General features: G+C 37.7%; 1 protein-coding gene across 2 annotated transcripts in view; it reads left to right on the forward strand.

Annotated features, from left to right (window-relative positions):
• The first annotated feature begins 1,773 nt into the window (after positions 1 to 1,773).
• Positions 1,774 to 18,269, forward strand: part of GYPA (glycophorin A (MNS blood group)) — a 36,419-nt gene continuing 19,923 nt past the window's right edge. The window contains exons 1-2 of one of the 2 annotated variants that reach the window (XM_045466657.1): positions 1,774 to 2,401; positions 5,708 to 5,791. In XM_045466657.1, coding sequence (XP_045322613.1) covers positions 2,359 to 2,401; positions 5,708 to 5,791 — 127 coding nt within the window. In that variant the 5' untranslated portion in view covers positions 1,774 to 2,358. The remainder of the gene's footprint in view (positions 2,402 to 5,707; positions 5,792 to 18,269) is intronic. The other variant, XM_045466664.1, reaches the window with a different exon arrangement.

Raw genomic sequence — 18,269 nt, forward strand, 5'->3', positions numbered from 1 at the left:
ACTAAGATATAATTTAGGAGACAGATGATAGACAGATAGATAGATGGATAGATAGATAATAGATAGATGATAGATCCACCTCTGTTCCTCAAGATTGCCTGAAAGAAATTTCTTTTCTCTGCAGTGCAATATTTATTTATTGATTGATTTGACAAATCTTTATTGTCAACTGTGCCCCAAGCACTCAGTGGTAAATAAGATAGTCACAGGCAGGGCATGCACACTTAGAATTCATAGTCCAGTGAGGACACAAAGATGACTGCAGTGCAATATGTTAAGTCCTATGATAAGAGAAGAGCAGAGTGCAATAGGAGTACAGAACCGGGGCCCCTGATGCAGACAGGAAGTTAGAGAAACCTTCCTGGAGGAAGTACTCTGAAATTGAGATCCTAAGCATAATAGAAGTAGATCATGTAAAAAGACAGTAAGTGTGTTCCAAACAGAGGTAATAAGCACAGAAGAAAAAAAAAAAGAATCAAACAGGATTTTATTTTTGTATATGCAGTTTTGGATCTTGCCATTTTCCGCTTACTTTTTTTATCCTGAGTCTCCATATCAACTGTTTTTGAAAATATTATTTGATTTTATTTTTTGAAAACATGATTTTAATAGCTGCATAGTAATCCATTGTGAGGATAGTGACTAATTTATTTACCTATTTTCTTTTTTTTTTAATGTTTATTCATTTTTGAGAGATAGAGCATGAGTGTGGGACAGGCAGAGAGAGAGAGAGAGAGAGAGAGAGAGAGAGAGACAGAATCTGAAGCAGGCTCCAGGCTCTGAGCTGTCAGCACAGAGCCAGATGCAGTGCTCAAACCCATGAACCGTGATATCATGACCTGAGCAGAAGTTGGACGCTCAACCGACTGAGCCCCTTGTTTACCTATTTTCAAAGGGCAATAGCATTTTTAAGGCTCATGATAATTGTTCTCTCCTTAAAAATATGAAATCATGTGACATAATCTTTATTGATCATAATAATATCCAAAATAAATCTCCTTTATTTGAGTATCTGTTGAAAACAATTTCTGCAACCCAATCTGATACCCAGCCATAGCAAATACTAAAGTAAGCAAGTTATTCATTTACTGAATATTGGTTACATTTAATGATTTGTAAATTTTGCTGTAATTGTTTTTGCATGAATTGGCACAGGCTTCAGAGGGGCTTCAGGATTCTGGGGCTTTCACATTCTTGCGCTGTCTCTCAGAGACCCCCCTGTGTCCCTCAGTCTTAGTTCCCCCTCAGGTCTGCATCTCAGTGCCTTCTCTATCCCCTCAGAACCCCTCTCTGGGATGTTAGCTAACATTTATCTCCATATTTTCCCCAGTAAATGATTATTTTTTTTGTCTGTGGCTCCATATCCTGAGGCTGCAAACCACTAGTTTCCTAAATAGTTTCTTAACCACATTTTGGGTAAAAATGTACATATAATTTATTTGACAAATTGCTGACATAGCAAATTGATTTTCTGGGTCAAACAGGAAAGATATTCCCGGCTCTCACAGGAAGGAGATCACCTTCTTTAAGCTGTTTCAGATTTAATTCATATGATTGTTTTTTTATGCCTCCCTTTAAAATGGATATGCCTCAGCCTTCCATAACCCACATTTTAACCTGCTTTACAACAAGATTTTTGGGTTGTCTATTTTTGGTTTTGAGCGTTTGCATTTATTGCCTTGGCATTCACTCACGCTTACTTAGTGAGGCATATTTTGGAGAGAGATGATTCACTGACCGCAGCCATGTGGGCACTAGCTGTTGAACTGAAATGCTGTTTTGAATTCAAATTTCCCTGTGTTTCATGTACTCTCATATCGCTGTGTGGCTTGTCGTGAGTTGGAGAGTTCTTTCAAACCCCAGAGCACTCAGTGGTAAGGTAACCTCTCAAATACATTTATTTCACGTGTAAGAAGTCATTGTCATCCTCGCCCAGGAGAACATCTACATGAAAACCAAGAAGGTCTCTAGCTCCCTGATAGCTACCCCAGCCTTGCTCAGGGCCCCAGTCTCAGGCCATCAAGGTCCAATTCCTCTTCGTTCAAACGGGCAGCTTCTGGAGACCACTGCCTTGCAATGCCCACTTAATTTATGCAAAGTAGACTTAACATGTAACAGTTCCCTGAAGTGAAGATTTTACTTAACACTTTAATCGGTGAAGCCGCTATCCATGTATCTTTATTGACAGATGTTTCACAAATTTGCATAATTTAAAATGCCTCCCAGGCCTATCAACTGATGCCTCAGAAAGGTGTGTCGGAAAGATAACAGAGTCCCAGCTGGGGCCACAGACTGCACTCCAGTTGTCTTTGGTGGTTTTCTGGTACTGACTTTTGAGAGCCAGCTCATGATCTCAGGATGTATGAAAAAACAATAATACTAACTGTATTCCTACTCTCAGGTAAGTACATTTCTTTTTGTAGCATGATGCTGTTATAGTGGATGTCAGATTATAGGTTAAAATGTAAACTACCTGATTTTAGTTCTATCTTACTTAAATGAATAAATAAATGAGTAGTATCTCAGAGCCCAGTCTGGTGGATGGATTTCTATTGGGACTCAGCTGGTAAGGTGGAGGGAATTGGGTTAAGGAGTTCTGTAATTGTGGCTGGATCACAATTTTCCAGTAGCATGCTTCAGTTCAAAGCCTCGCCACAGTGAAAAGAATTGTACCAAATATAATGAGAAATGTCTCTGTGTGAATAAATTTATTGCCTTATTTGTGCTTAATGAGGTTAACTTCTAAATTAAACGGTCATTAGTGAAAGTGATGGTGGATATGTGATCCTCAGTTTTCAAAACGTTTTGTGAAAAATTATAATCTCCTTCACCCGCCAAAAAAGTACAAGCTACAAGCATGAAGTCTGCATCCATGGGGGAGCTGTTTCCCACTCTTTGGTCTTTTACTGAGGTATGATGGAGGAAGAAGAAAAAGCAGCTTTTTGGCTTAAGTGTTAGGTGGTTTGGGGAGAAATCAAAATCAATTCATTAAGATAAAGAAATAACGTGCAGTATTACTAAGTTGTATTAAATTAGCAATATTTTGGGCCTTTTTCTGAGAATGTGATGGTTAATGTCTTTTCAAATGCATTGTTTACGTGTTGGAAATACATAGATAAGCAGCAGGCAGTTACTTGAAATGTATGGAGCCCTCAGACATGGCTCTAACTCAAATTGGAGCACATATTAAGGATCTACTGGACACTCTCTAGGAGATAGAGAAGGGAGCCAGAATTTTCTAAGATATATTAGCCAATAAAAAAGTGTAATGGTTAAAGCATAGGGATGAGGAAGAGACAGAACTAAGCTCAAATCTGGTTTGACATCTGAAAGGCTGGGGGACATTAAGGCAAATTATCCTCTTTTCACCTCCCTATCTTCATCTGTAAAATGCCTACAGTGTTGGTACCTGCCTCCTACTAATGAAATAGGGACTATACAAAGGAATAGCAAATTAGTAAATAATTTAGCTATGATAGTAATTACTGGCTAGGGAACAAATCTGGGTGTGTGAGGATGATTTCTGAGAAGTCAGGGAAAATGGGACAATTACAGGAAAACAGGAGACTAACAAAATTACTCTCTTTTTTTTTAAGTAGCAAAATATGAAAACATTTAGCTTGAAGAAAAGAAAACAAGCAGAAGGGATGTAGTATAATATTTAAATATATTCCAATACTTCTAGAGCTATTACACAGAAAAGAAAAGAGGTACTGTGCTGTTCAGAGGGCAAAGAAGGCCTACTCAATTGAACTAGATACGTTACCCAGTTTTTTGTGGCGGGGGGGTGGGGAATATTTGGAAAGGGTTCCTGGAAAAGAAATAAATGCTTCATGTCTACAACTGCTCAAGTGGATAGTGTACTAAGGTCTTCAATGACAGTTCATGAGAGGTCATCAAGGCCAACCGACCCCAAAGGCCCCCCGCGGCCCTCATTGCAAATGCTGCCATCATCTTTGCGTTTTCTGAAACCATCCAAAGACATTCTCTGGAATAATGGAATAATGGAAAGGTGTTTGAGCACCCCCTTACTCACTAGTTTAAGTAGAGAACCTGGAAAGTGGTTTAAACATCTTTGGCTAGGGGAAAAAATAAAGAAAAGATGATATTTCTTTCCCTGGAGATCTTGAGGGTAAAGCCACTATTCCTAATTCTAAATGTATCAGATGTCATTCTCCAAATGGAGAGTAAGTTCTCTTGAAATTATGTGATTCCCAATCCCTGAATTCATTTACTCATTTGTTCGTTCGGCGCTTGCGTGTCAGGTGCTGGACACGGAGGCCACGCCAGTAGGAGCAGTGAGCTCCTGTGGAGCACACAGTCAGGGCAGTGAGAGGGAGCACCAGCCCTAAACTGAATAAGTAAATCACTAACATAAGAACGATGATAAAGAACACCAATAAAATTAAGCCAGGAAAGGCGATAAACATAATGCAGAAGGCTGATTTACAAAAGAGTAGCAGGAAATTTTTCTTGGAATAAGTGACATTTATGAAGAGAGGTGAACGACTGGAAGAAGCTGACCTCGCAAAAGTTGGGGGAAGGACAAAGGCAACATTTCTGACACTGGACAAGAGTGTGTTCAATGATTTTATTTGAAAATCAGATTCGGACACTAAGAAGGAATTTGAGAGTGCACTATTGTAACACTTCAACCAGGAAATTCATAAACCAGGACCCTCTAAAGTAAACCCTCAGTCTCCTGGTTTTACTTTAAAATTTGTGCAAAATTTGCATCCTAGGCCATAATTTATTGATTTAATTGGAAGATCCCAAGGAACAGGTGTTATCACGGGTTTTATTCGTTAGTGTATCTCCAGAATCTAGCACAGCTCTTGACATGTCATAGGATATCAGGTGAATCAGCAAGGAAGCAAGTAAAGGAGGGAGAAAAAGGGGAAGGGAGGGAGGAGAAGGAAGGAAAGAATATTTGTTTTCATTTGTTTAGGCAAAATGAGAGCTCCGTGTAGGTAGACCATGATACCCTGGACATCTTATTCCATATGTCAGCAGGTATATCAGTTTGAAAAGCACATGCTTAGAAGGAGTAAGTAAAGAAACAGGCATCTCCGTTTTCTCAGTGATCCAAAAAGAGAGCCTTTCTGTCCATGTAAATGTTGTAGGGAAGAGTTCTGAGCTGGATTTCAGGGACTACTTAAATTTCTCACTAGTAAAACCTGTGTCTTTATTTATGCATCCCACACATTGCTAGGCACATAGTAAGCACTCAATAAATAATAGTTGCAGAAATAACAAATGACCAGAATTTTGCAGCAGACTAGTTTCACTGTGGAAAATCAATTCATCCTCATGGGCATCCGTTTCCTTGTCCCTATTGAATAAAACACAGAATAGATAGTATCTAAAATCCCTTCCATCGCTTAACTTCTATGAGTTCCCAAAGGTCAGCCTGAGATGACCTGTAGCCTTGTTCCCAAACCTATAAATCTCATTATCTTGGGGTAAAATTGGGTTTTTAGACAGAAATGGACACCTCACTATGAATGCCTGGGGAAGGATCCCTCTAAGAAGGGAAAAAAGAGACGGTACCTCAAGACTGACACCCACTAATTTTAAACTGGCAAACCAGATTTAACATTCCTGTGATGGATTTCTTTTTACTTTGGTTTCTAGAAGATTATTGAAAACATCTATGAACCTTTTGGGGAAGCACATTTTAAGTAATTTCCTCAATTTGTCTTTATAGGCTATAGTTCCTCTCAACTAACTACTGAAAGTGTCTCAATGACTCACGAATCACCAGTAAGGGCCACGACTGTTCAATCACCACGTAAGTTACCAACAAAAGTAGATGGGTAATAGATTTCCAGCCATTATCATCATTTCTGCATATTTAATTAGGAAAAGGTAAAAAAAAATGTAAAAGGTAAACTGAACAAATAATCTTTGCTTTCTAAGAGGCCTCTGTCATTACGCAATGCTGACAAATATGAACAGGAAAACCAAGATACTGGCAGATGCATTTCACTGTGGTTACTCAAATAAACTTGGTTAGAATGTCTGCTGACTCTTATTTCAGGAATCTGATAGAGAAAAAAGCAAGAATTGTCGGTAAACAGAGGAGATACACCATCATTACTAATTTTCCCATTTTCAATTTTTAATAGGGCTTGTTTCTGTTATGATACACAACTTGTCCACATCTGTTACAATACACAGCTCATACATATCTGTTATGACACACAACTCTATTGTGATACACAACCCCAAGCCGCCAACAGCCATACTCCAGCAGCTAAGAGTATCAGAAAAGTGGCAGACGCATAGAACCTTGGGACACTGTTCACTAAGAGACTTCTGTAACATCATGGGAGCCAGGCCCATGTCTGTCTCAGAAAATTAAAGACTCTAAAACCATTGTAGGCCCCAAATCATAAAATACCACACATTCTTCTCTCTGTCCCCAGGCGTCATACCAACTGCCAGAGCAAAGGTACTGGAGGAGATTCCTGACATCATCTCAGCTAAAGCTTCATCTCCTCTGATATTTTGGAATCAGACTCAAATTTAGCAATTTGCTTTGAAGATACAAGCAAAAGGCCTGGGTTTCTTTCCAAGAAACCGACATAACTGACAGAAGTGTTAAACTTAAGCAATTACCCAGTGATAGAGACAATGAACTGTCACCTTTACAAAAACCATATGTAAAGAGGGAACAAGAGTCATGGCATATATTTAACTTTTCATGTATTCATTCAAGAAAAATGAGAAAAGTATTAGTTCAAACTGAACACTTTCTGTATATCAGGCACTAGGCTAAGCCCTCTACGTGGATTTTATTCTGACAATATCTCTGTGGAATAGGTATTATTCCCATCGTGCAGATGAAAAAAAAGAGGTTCGGAACGTTTTAAAAACTTGCCTGAGGACATACAGTCAGTGAGCAGGAAAGCTGGATACAAATCCAGGAGGTTTGACCATAGAACCCTCAGCCTTACCCAACATATTCTACTTTCTTCCTCAAGAGAGGAGAGCATCATTCCTGATCTGCTATCCAGAAATAAGCACTGTTGATATTTTGGTACAAATATTCCAGGTGGTTTTCTTTCTAGGCACGTTTATAAATATGTACTTCAAAAATTACTGTAGGTGCTCCTGGGTGGCTCAGTTAGTTAAGCAACTGACTTCGGCTGAGGTCATGATCTCACGGTTCATGGGTTCGAGCCCCGTGTCGGGCTCTTTGCTGACAGCTCAGAGCCTGGAGCCTGCTTCAGATTCTGTGTCTCCCTCTCTCTCTTCCTCCCCTGCTAGCTCTCTGTCTCTTTCTGTCTCTCAAAAATAAATAAATGTTAAATTTTTTTTTTAAATTACTGTATATAATATTCTGAAACCTGACTTTTCCTCACTTAAAAAACATCTATTCCATATTAATGAGTACACTTACAAAACATTTTAATGGCTCCACAATATTACATCTGATGCCTAACTATGGTTTGTTTAACCTATGCCGTGTTTCAAATATTTAGGTTGTTTCTACTTTACAGTCTGTTTTTGTTTGTTTGTTTCAAGTTTTTATTTAAATTGTAATTAGTTAACATATAGGGTAATATTGGTTTCAGGAGTAGAATTTAGTGATTCATCACTTACATACAACACCCAGTGCTCATCACAAGTGCCTTCCTTAATACCTAAACAACACTATGATGGACATCCTTGTAGACTCATCTTTCTGTGTCAGAATATGTACTTTTTAAAGGTTTTGATGAATATTGCTAAATTTGCTTCCCCAAAAGTTATGCCAGAGTATATACTCTCAGTAAATTTTGAAAGCATCTTGTCTCAGTACCTTCTTCCCAAATTGTGTCCCAGAAATTTGTATCTGAAATTAAGGTTAAGTGAAAAATATGGTGTATTTATGTTTTGACTTTTATTTCCTTGATTGCTAATGAAAACAAACCATTTCTGTGTGTGTGTGTGTGTGTGTGCGTGTATGTGTGTGTGTGTGTGTGTGTGTGTGTGTGTGTGTGTTTAACAGCTTTACCAAGTTATAATTTGCATGCAGTGAAATTCACTAATTTCAAGTGTAGGACTCGGTGCTGAAGATTAGAATGGGACAAGTGAGGTACTCACCTCAGGACCAAATTTAAGGGGGCACCAAAACCTTAGTCATCAAGATAAACACTTTCATAAAGTATTTTTTAAAAACTCAAAATTAATTCAAAAAATCAATGATGAATAACATGTCAGAATTTTAAACATAGCTGGGATCCATCAGAGTCAGGTCTGAGGTGAGGTGAGTGAGGTGAGGCAAACCAGTGCCAGGTCAGATCTTGGCTTCCAGTGGGCAGTTACTGAGAAGAAACATCTTAATCCACTCAGCAACTGAGCAACTGAGTTGCAGCTAGAAATCCATCTTTTTGAAAGCTCACTTTCTGTTCCCCGCCGCCCCCCCACACACACTTCTAGGGAATAGCACTTTGGAGGCCCCAACTTAAAAATCTCATGGCGTTTATTTTAAAAAGTTTTTTTTAGAATAAGAGGTACCCGGCTGGCTCAGTTGGTAGAGCATATGGCTCTTGATCTCAGGGTCGTGAGTTTTGAGTGCCATGTTGGGTATGGAGAGTACTTGAATAAATAAACTTAAAAAAAAATTTTTTTTACACGTGTTGAGTTTGTCATGACTTCCACTCCTCCTCAGTGGGCCCTGAACCCCTACTTCTGTGAGACCATTAAAATCTCTCACAAGTTTCAGGGCCTCTCAGGTCTCACTTGAAAATAGACAAATGTCTTCAGGGGAAAGCCAATGGCAAGCTCACCTCTCTGTACTTCCTCTCCACCTTCAGAGCCTGCTGTCTTGGTAGGCTCTGATGCCCTCTCTAGGTGTGTTAAATTTGCTCAGCTTTTCTACTTGTGGACAGGAGGCTTGATCTGCAAGAAGCTAGTTTACCTTGACTGGAAGCCAGAAGTTTTAGTTTATTCCTCCAGATGAGTTTCAGAATCATTTGGGAAAGTTATCCCTTGTGCAACATAAAAATATTCCCAGGGTTATTTGGCTAGAATGGAATGAATGATAGAATGAAATGAATAAATTGGCTCAGAGCAAATAAAACATTTTGTAATAGTAAATCTTTGAATCGGGAATATATCATGTTTTTTCACTGAGCCCTATCTTATGTCCTCTGAAGAGTTTGAAAAAAATTCGGAAAAAAATTCTGAAAAAAACTTTAGATAAATTTTATGTATTTCCTTTTGAAGAGATATTTTACATGTCCTTTTATTGTTTTAATTAAAATATATTTCATTACATTTTCAAATTGTTTATCAATGGCCTAAGATGAATTTATCACTTTGTATACATTCATTTTATAAGTGAGATGGCTAACCTTATTTGGTTAAAATAGTTGACTCTTCAATTTCCAAAATTAAGAATCATATTCCTTATAAAAGTGAAATTTTGTTTCTTCTTCACTTGAAATAAATGTTCATAGCTGCTTTTCTTATGATATTGCATTTGTTAGAACTTCTAAATGTTATTTATGTTAGTTAATGCTGTATAATGGTCGTGATAGTCATCCTTGTCTTGAGACTGTCTATAATATGAATGTCTCGCCATTAATTACGATGTCTGCGGCTTTCAGCAAATAATCCTTATGTTAAGAAATTTCTTGCTAGCATTAAACAAACAGCTTTAATCAAGAAAAAGAAAAGATCTTAAATTCTATAAAATGCCTTTTATGCATCATTGTTGAAACTTTGAAAGTTGACTTCCATAGCTAAATGGTAAAATAATACATTTCCTGACAGTTGTCACAAGAAAGAAAGTATCTGTTATACCTAACATAACAGAAATACTTTTTAAACTTTTGTTTGGTTTTCTTTAAGAATGTCTGTTCATCTTATTAGTTTCTATTTATCTCACAGTATTTTTATTCTTCAATATGTTGAATGATGAATTATATCAATGGTTATTATCACATTGCCCTATACCTCACATCCTAGTATTAATCACTTGGCTATTGTAAAGTATTCTTTTAATATCGTGCTGAATTTAATATTTGTCTTAGGATCATTTTACCTACATTTGTCATATATAATTTTTTTTGAAATACCTTTGTGAGTACACATGCATTTGCTATCAAAAAGTGAAAGAATTTTTGCCCATTTTATTTAAAAATAATTCATTAATCACTATGTGCAAGTTTTAAGTGAAAAATATTTTGAAGAAGAATCATCTCTTCCAATTATAGTAGAGGATTTTTTTTAATTTTTTTTTTTAATCTTTATTTTTGAGAGAGAGAGAGACAGAGTATGAGCAGGGGAGGGTGCCAGAGAGAGAGAGAGAGACACAGAATCTGAAGCAGGCTCCAGGCTGTCAGCTGTCAGCACAGAGCCTGACATGGGGATCAAAGTCACAAACTGCGAGATCATGACCTGAGCCAAAGTCAGATGCTTAACCGACTGAGCCACCCAGGTGCCTCTCTATTTGGGGATTTTTGTTAAGAGTTTCTTTGTATACAAATTATTATATGTAAGCACCAGAAAAGAAGGTGCCATCTTTATTTTTAGCGTACAAAATTCTATGTATAGCTAATCAACTTTGGTGCATCCATCTCTAGATGGGTATAGTATAGATTAGGTTCTGTATACAGTTACATTCCAAAGATTAATAGCCAGCATTCATAGAGCATTTACCTACTGCCAAGCACTACTCTAAGCCAGGTACATATACTTAATTTTTTGTGTGTGGAGACATACATGTAATAAAATTCACCATTTTAACCATTTTTAAATGTGCAACTCAGTGGTGGTATTTAATACATTCACAATGCTGTACTCCTGTAGCTGTTATCTAGTTTCAGAACATTTTCATAAGCTTAAAAGGAAGTACCAAATGCATTAAACTCTTATTCCCCACCCCCCACCCCCACCAGCCTTGGCAACAGCTAATTTGCTTTCTGTTTCTGTTTCCCTATTCTGAATATTTCATATACATGTAATCGTAAATACATGGTCTTTATGTCTGGCTTCATTCACTTAGCATGTAGCAAGTGTTAGTACTTCATTCTATTTTATGAATGAATAATATTCTATTGCATGGATGTACCACATCTTATTTATTCATTCATCGGTTGATAGACTGGTCTTGTGTACATTTTTGGTTTTTGGAAATAGTGTTGTTATAAAAATTCTTGTACAAGTTTTTTTGTTTTTTAACACTTGTTTTCAATTCTCTTTTGAGTGTATCTAGGGGTAGAAATTCTGAGTCATATGGTATGTTATGTATAATTTATTGAGAAAATGCCATACTTTTTCCACAGAAGCTTCACTATTTTACAGCCCCTCCAGGAGTGTATGAGATTCCAATATCTCCACATCTTCAGCAACACTTGTTATTTTCTAGTAGGTGTGAAGTCATATTTCATTGTGGTTTTGATTTCCATTTCCTTAGTGACTAATGGTGTTGAGCATCTTTTCATGTGTTTGTTGGCCATTTGTGTATCTTCTTTGGAGAAATGTCTACTCAAGTTCTGTGCCCATTTTTAAATTGGGTTGTTTGTGGTTTTGTTACATTACAACAGTTCTTTATATACTCTGTATACAAGACCCTTATCAGATAGATGATTTGTAAATATTTTCTCCCATCCTGTGGATCATGTTTTTACTCTCTTGAGAACATCCTTTGATAACACAAAAAGTTTATAATTTTGATGAAGTCCAATTTATCTATTTTTTAAAATTTTGTTGCATGTGCCTTAGGTGTCCTATATTGCAAAAGAAAACCACTGCAAACCCAAGAACATAAAGATTTACTCCCATGTTTCCTTCTAAGGGTTTTATAATTTTAACTCATATTTATGTCTTTGGTCCTTTTTTTTGATCTGATATTTTTAGATGACGTGATATAAGAATCCAACTTCATTCTTTTGCATTAGAATACTAGTTGTCTCGCACAATTTGTTGAAGAGACTGTTCTTTCACTATTTAATGGTCTTGGAACCCTTGTTGAAAATTGATTGATAAAAATGTGGGTTTATTTCTAGACTCCCAATTCTATTCCTTTGATTCTTTGAGCAGCAGCACATTGTTTTTTTGTTGTGTTTTGTTTTGTTTTGTTGTGGGATTTTTGTTGTTGTTGTTTTGTTTTGTTTTTTTGGTTTTTTTGGTTTGTTTTTTTTTTTTTTGGTCCTCAGAGTTTATTTTTTATTTATTTATTTTTTAATTTTATTTTTTAATTTTTTAAAATTTACATCCAAATTAGTTAGCATACAGTGCAGCAATCATTTCAGGAGTAGATTCCTTGATGCCCCTTACCCATTTAGCCCATCCCCCCTCCCACAACCCCTCCAGGAACCCTCAGTTTGTTCTCCATATTTATGAGTCTCTTATGTTTTGTCCCCTCCCTGTTTTTATATTATTTTTGTTTCCCTTCCCTTATGTTCATTTGTTTTTTCTCTTAAAGTCATCATATGAGTGAAGTCATATGATTTTTGTCTTTCTCTGAGTGACTAATTTCACTTAGCATAATACTCTCCAGTTCCATCCACGTGGTTGCAAATGGCAAGATTTCATTGTTTTTGATTGCCGAGTAATACTCCATTGTATATATATATACCACATCTTCTTTATCCATTCATCCATCAATGGACATTTGGGCTCTTTCCATACTTTGGCTATTGTTGATAGTGCTGCTATAAACATGGGGGTGCATGTGTCCCTTCAAAAGAGCACACCTGTATCCCATGGATAAATGCCTAGTAGTGCAATTGCTGGGTCGTAGGGTAGTTCTATTTTTAGTTTTTTGAGGAATCTCCATACTGTTTTCCAGAGTGGCTTCACCAGCTTGCATTCCCATCAACAATGCAAAAGAGATCCTCTTTCTCTGCATCCTCGCCAACATCTGTTGTTGCCTGAGTTGCTAATGTTAGCCATTCTGACGGGTGTGAGGTGGTATCTCATGGTGGTTTTGATTTGCATTTCCCTGATGATGAGTGACATTGAGCATTTTTTCATATGTCAGTTGGCCATCTGGATGTCTTCTTTGGAGAAGTATCTATTCATGTCTTTTGCCCATTTCTTCACTGGATTCTTTGTTTTTCGGTGTTGAGTTTGATAAGTTTTTATAGATTTTGGATACTAACCCTTTATCTGATATGTCATTTGCAAATATCTTCTCCCATTCTGTCAGTTGCCTTTAGTTTTGCTGATTGTTTCCTTCGTTGTGCAGAAGCTTTTTATTTTGATGAGGTCCCAGTAGTTCATTTTTACTTTTGTTTCCCTTGCCTCCAGAGATGTGTTGAGTAAGAAGTTTAGCAGCACACTGTTTAGATTACTGTTGCTTTGTAATAAGTTTTGAAATTTTGAAGTGTGAGTACTCCACCTTTGTTCTTTTTCAAGATTAATTTGGTTATTTGTGGTTCTAGAAATTCCATAGGAATTTTAAGAACAGCTTTTCTATTTGTGCAAAAATTTACACATATTTTAACTCATTTTACTAAGTCAGTAATTTATAAGGTAAGCAACAATTATTATCCCCATTTTACAAAAGATGAAACAAGGGTACCGAGAAATTAGCCAACCTGCCCAAGGCCTCAACTAGTAGGGAAATTAGTTTGAACCCACAAAGGCTGGCTCTAGAATCTATGCACTTAGTCAATACATTAAACTACCTCGTTTGTCATATGGGCTTGTGTCAGGATTGGCTCTTCTGACTTGCAACATTGTCAGTGTTCTGCTTATGCTTTCACTGAAGTGGAGCCTATAATGAAAGCTGATGGTCTGTCTTCTGCTGCTGCACTTAATGAACCCTAATTGGGGAACTATGATGGTAGCCTTTTGCTCCTTTTAATCTGGGCTAGGTACCTTTTAATCTAAGGATCATACCTTTGATGACTACCACTTATTTCTCAGTCATGATTGCACTTAAAAATCAAATGAAAGAAAATAATCCTAAAGTACGAAAAGTGAGTATAGTCCATCTATTGAAGCCAACTGGAAAGATGAACCATGGCAGTGAAATTGCATCTTGCTAGGAGAGACACTGCACAAATATGCCTCTTGGTGTCCTCTGAGCTATTCTGTCACGTACAGATCTCAAAGCTATCTTGTCAGGCAATTCAGCAACGTCACTTCAAAATGAGTCTATAGGAATGTAGGGACACACCATAAAGTTTATTCTCATTGATTTATTACTCCAGAAAAGTCAACATCAATCACTTGTGATTGCAAGTCAGATATTTTTCAGGTCCTGTCAGTGTTTTGTTTTGTTTTGTTTTTGCTTCATTGATCTATCACTGTTAAAATTATTCCACAACCATTGTAATTCTGTCAATTTCTTCTTTTGCTTTATATTTCTTGTTGCTCTGTTTTGGGGATATAATGGCCCATATTTACCTAAGAATCATTGTGTAATAGATCCTTTAACAGTAGAAATTAATCCTCCATGTCTTTTTAAGTGTCTTTGCCTTTAATTCTACTTTGTCTAATCTTAAAATTTTGATTCCTGTTTTTATTTATTTTCATTTGTCTAACATACCTTCGCACTTTCTTTTTTTTTACACATTTTGCATTCTTTGGTTTTGTTTATGCTCCTTGTGATCTAGCATACATTTGTTGGGGTCTTTTTTCCTATTTTGACTCAATCTAAAGGTCTTTGTATTTTAACATGGAAATTTAATTTATGTGCATTTATGGGCTCACAAGTGACATGTAGTATCTTTTGTTGCCTTTATTCCACACTTTTCTTTTTTTAATGATTTATTTCTGATGTTTTGACATATACACTATGGTCAGTTTGCTTTTTTCCTCCTCCTGTTTTGAATGTATATAACCTATTTGTAATTATCCCAGTGGTTCACTTTATGTTCTTAAGAATTCTCTCTCAGAACTCTTAAATCATTTTAATGATGCAGTACACTTAGAAACTATAACTGCTTTTAGGGACCCTATAAAAGCTGGATAAGATTGTTCTAGGGTGGAGCCAACTCGGCAACAGCTTATGGGTGCCTTGAATGGATTTCAGTTGTGTCATGGGATGTTGATTCCCTCAGCCCCTCCAGAGGCCAGGTATTCAGGTAGGGTACAGCAAGGTATATCAACGTTAGGACACCTTCACATGTGATTAGGATGTAGTGAATGTATATTGTAAGTCATTGTGCACAAATACATAAACATATATGAAACAAAATTCCACAAAATAATAAGTGTCCTTATTATGTGTGATGCAGTCTCTTCTATTTTGTACAATTTACTATTTTAATGCCAGTAATGACACAGTGAATTGATTTCAAGGCCCATTAATGAAGGAATTCACTATCTTGACTACACGTTGGAATTACCTGAGGGACTGTCTCTATAAGATACTGACAACTGAGTTCCATAGCCAGAGATTCTAAATACAGTAATGCAGGAGCCAGCAAACTACAGCCTGGGAGCCAAACCCAGACCACCTCTGGTCTTGGATAGCTTGCAAGTTAACAATGCCTTTTACTTTTTTAAGTGCTTTAAAAAATCAGAAGAATAATAATACTTTGTGACATGTGAATATTATGTAAAATTAAAATGTTAGTGTCTATCGGGGTGCCTGGGTGGCTCAGTCTGTTAAGCGAACGACTTCAGGTCAGGTCATGATCTCATGGTCCATAGGTTCGAGCCCCATGTCGAGTTCTGTGCTGACAGCTCAGAGCCTGGAGCCTGCTTCGGATTCTGCGTCTCCCCCTTTCTCTGCCCTTCCCCTGCTCATGCTCTGTCTCTCTCTGCCTCTCAATAATAAATGAAAGTTAAAAAAAATTAATAAAATCTATAAAATCAATAAAATGTTAGTGTCTATCAATAATTATTGGAACAAAGCCACACTTATTTATTTATGCTTTGGCTTACACGTTGCCTATAGCTACTTTTGCACTGTAACGACAAGAGCTGTAACAGAGACCAACATGTGGCCCACAAAACCTCAGATATTTATTCTTTGTCCCTTTACAGAAAGTCTGCCAACTCTTGCACAAGGGATTTCATTCTGCAATTTGAAAAGTCAGTTTGAGACTGAGGATTTCCTAGCTAAGTTCTCGCAGAGCTCCTTGGAGCTGCCTCTAGCTGGCAGTGGGCACAGGGTGCGAGGCTCCAGGCTTACTGCCCACCTTCCCAGTAGAGCCATTCCACCTGTCGTCCGCTTCACACACTCAGGAGCTTACCCTTGCAAACTGCATGTAGTTAAATCAACTGCAGGGGGAGAGGGGCTTTTCTAAGACAAAACCACAAGACGTACCATCATGTAATATGGAAAATTGTGAATGTTAGTATTTCTCAAGCAAATCAGGCTACTATCCAATTGTCTTCTGAATTTGTTCAAGCTCTAGATAAGGGTGCCATAAGAACCTCAGAAAATTTAAGAGTAGCTCTCAAAGCCCTGGAAAATGAAGCTTCTACATGTGGATTTAGTCTGGAGCAATGGCTCCCGCCACTGGCAGCACACCGGAATCTCATGCCTGTGCACCACAGATGGTTCCAATATGCAGTCAGGATTGAGAATGTTGATCTAGTTTTTATTGTTGCTATTTGTCATTGTTCAACCAGTGGCAGAAAGTATCAGTGGTGTGAGAACCTTGGGATAAGATTTTCTTTTTTTTTTTTTTTTTCATTTTCCCAAGCAAGTGAACCATTGGGGGAGGGGCAGAAGGAAAGTGGCTCCCAGGCAGGCTCCACACCCGATGCAGGGCTTCATCTCACAATCGTTGAGATCATGACCTGAGTCAAAATCAAGAGTCGGATGCTTAACTGACTGAGCCACCCAGGTGCCCCTTCACTTTTAATTAGAATTTTTCTCATCCACCCTAACTCCTTAAGTTCAAACCTAATGTGTGCAGGAAGTTCAGCTGCCAAAATGCCAATATTTTAAATAAAGCTGGCACACCTAAAATATGTGATCCTCTTTTGTTCTGAGGATTTGGGATAGGCATAGTAAGTGGATTGAAAGATGCTTGGCTCAGGGCGCCTGGGTGGCGCAGTCGGTTAAGCGTCTGACTTCAGCCAGGTCACGATCTCGCGGTCCGTGAGTTCGAGCCCTGCGTTGGGCTCTGGGCTGATGGCTCAGAGCCTGGAGCCTGTTTCCGATTCTGTGTCTCCCTCTCTCTGCCCCTCCCCCATTCATGCTCTGTCTCTCTCTGTCCCAAAAATAAAAATAAACGTTGAAGAAAAATTTTTTTTTAAAAAAGAAAGATGCTTGGCTCAAAAAAAGGGAGGTTTCAGCTAACAAATTGTTACTAACCACAAACATCTGTCTTTCCATAACATGGCTGTGACACTACATGTCACCCTGCCCTTCTGTGTTAGAGGTACCCCCCTCCCACCTCAGGTTACACACAAGGTGAGTTATTATTTTTGTATCTTTTCACTTAGCCCTACTTTGCCATAAGTGAAGACTTGTTTGAGAGTAGTTACATAATTTGTTGAGAATTTAATTTCTCAAAGCAACTTACTTGGGGCTCTCATTCTTTTTATTCTGCATAGATCATAGTAGACCTTTGCAGACAGCTCTGCAGTCAAATAGATCTGAATTTAAAACCCAGCTCTGCCATTTATCAGCTGAATCTCTTAGGCAAGTTAGGCAATGTTTCTGATCTTTGTTTTTCTCCTCTACAAATAATGGTTAATATATAATAATATGCTCTCAGGTTTTGAAGGTGGCAAGAGAGGATACCCAGCATGTAATGAATACATAATGTGTTAAATATGAATATTATTATCTCAGCCATATAAATTTCCATGATTCTGGAGTAGTGACATTCTTTACAGGATATCTGTTCCATTACTCTCATATTAGAAGCAAGAAACTGAGGCTCAGATAAGTTTAGTGACTTACTCAGATCCTTAGCCAGTTAGTGGCAAAGCTTGGACTGGACTGGAACTCTGACCTCTTTTCTCACTGGGACAATGTAGATGAACATCCCTTGCTTTCTTTCTGTCTGGGCTGAAGAACGTACAGTGGCCGAGATTATAGGCTGATTTATCTCTCTAACCCTGCTGCCTCAATAATGATTTGGGACAACGAGAATGGCCAGCAGCTGGGTAGTACAGAACCAGGCTATAAAGTTCAAGATTCCTGAGGGAAGCTGTTGTCATTCTAGTCCACAGCAGCTTCAAGTCAGACTCAAAGAGGAGCTATTATTCTATCAAGTTAAGGAAAGGCAGAAGTGTGACTACCTCGCTTCAAGGGAACTACCAGAGCATGTCACTCTATAGACGAACAGAAGCTGGGTCATTGCTTTTGACAGCTCACCTGCTAAATGCACCAGTTAACAGGCTGTTCCCTTCCT

This window comes from Leopardus geoffroyi, chromosome B1 (assembly GCF_018350155.1).
Source record: "Leopardus geoffroyi isolate Oge1 chromosome B1, O.geoffroyi_Oge1_pat1.0, whole genome shotgun sequence".
Lineage (NCBI taxonomy): Eukaryota > Metazoa > Chordata > Mammalia > Carnivora > Felidae > Leopardus > Leopardus geoffroyi.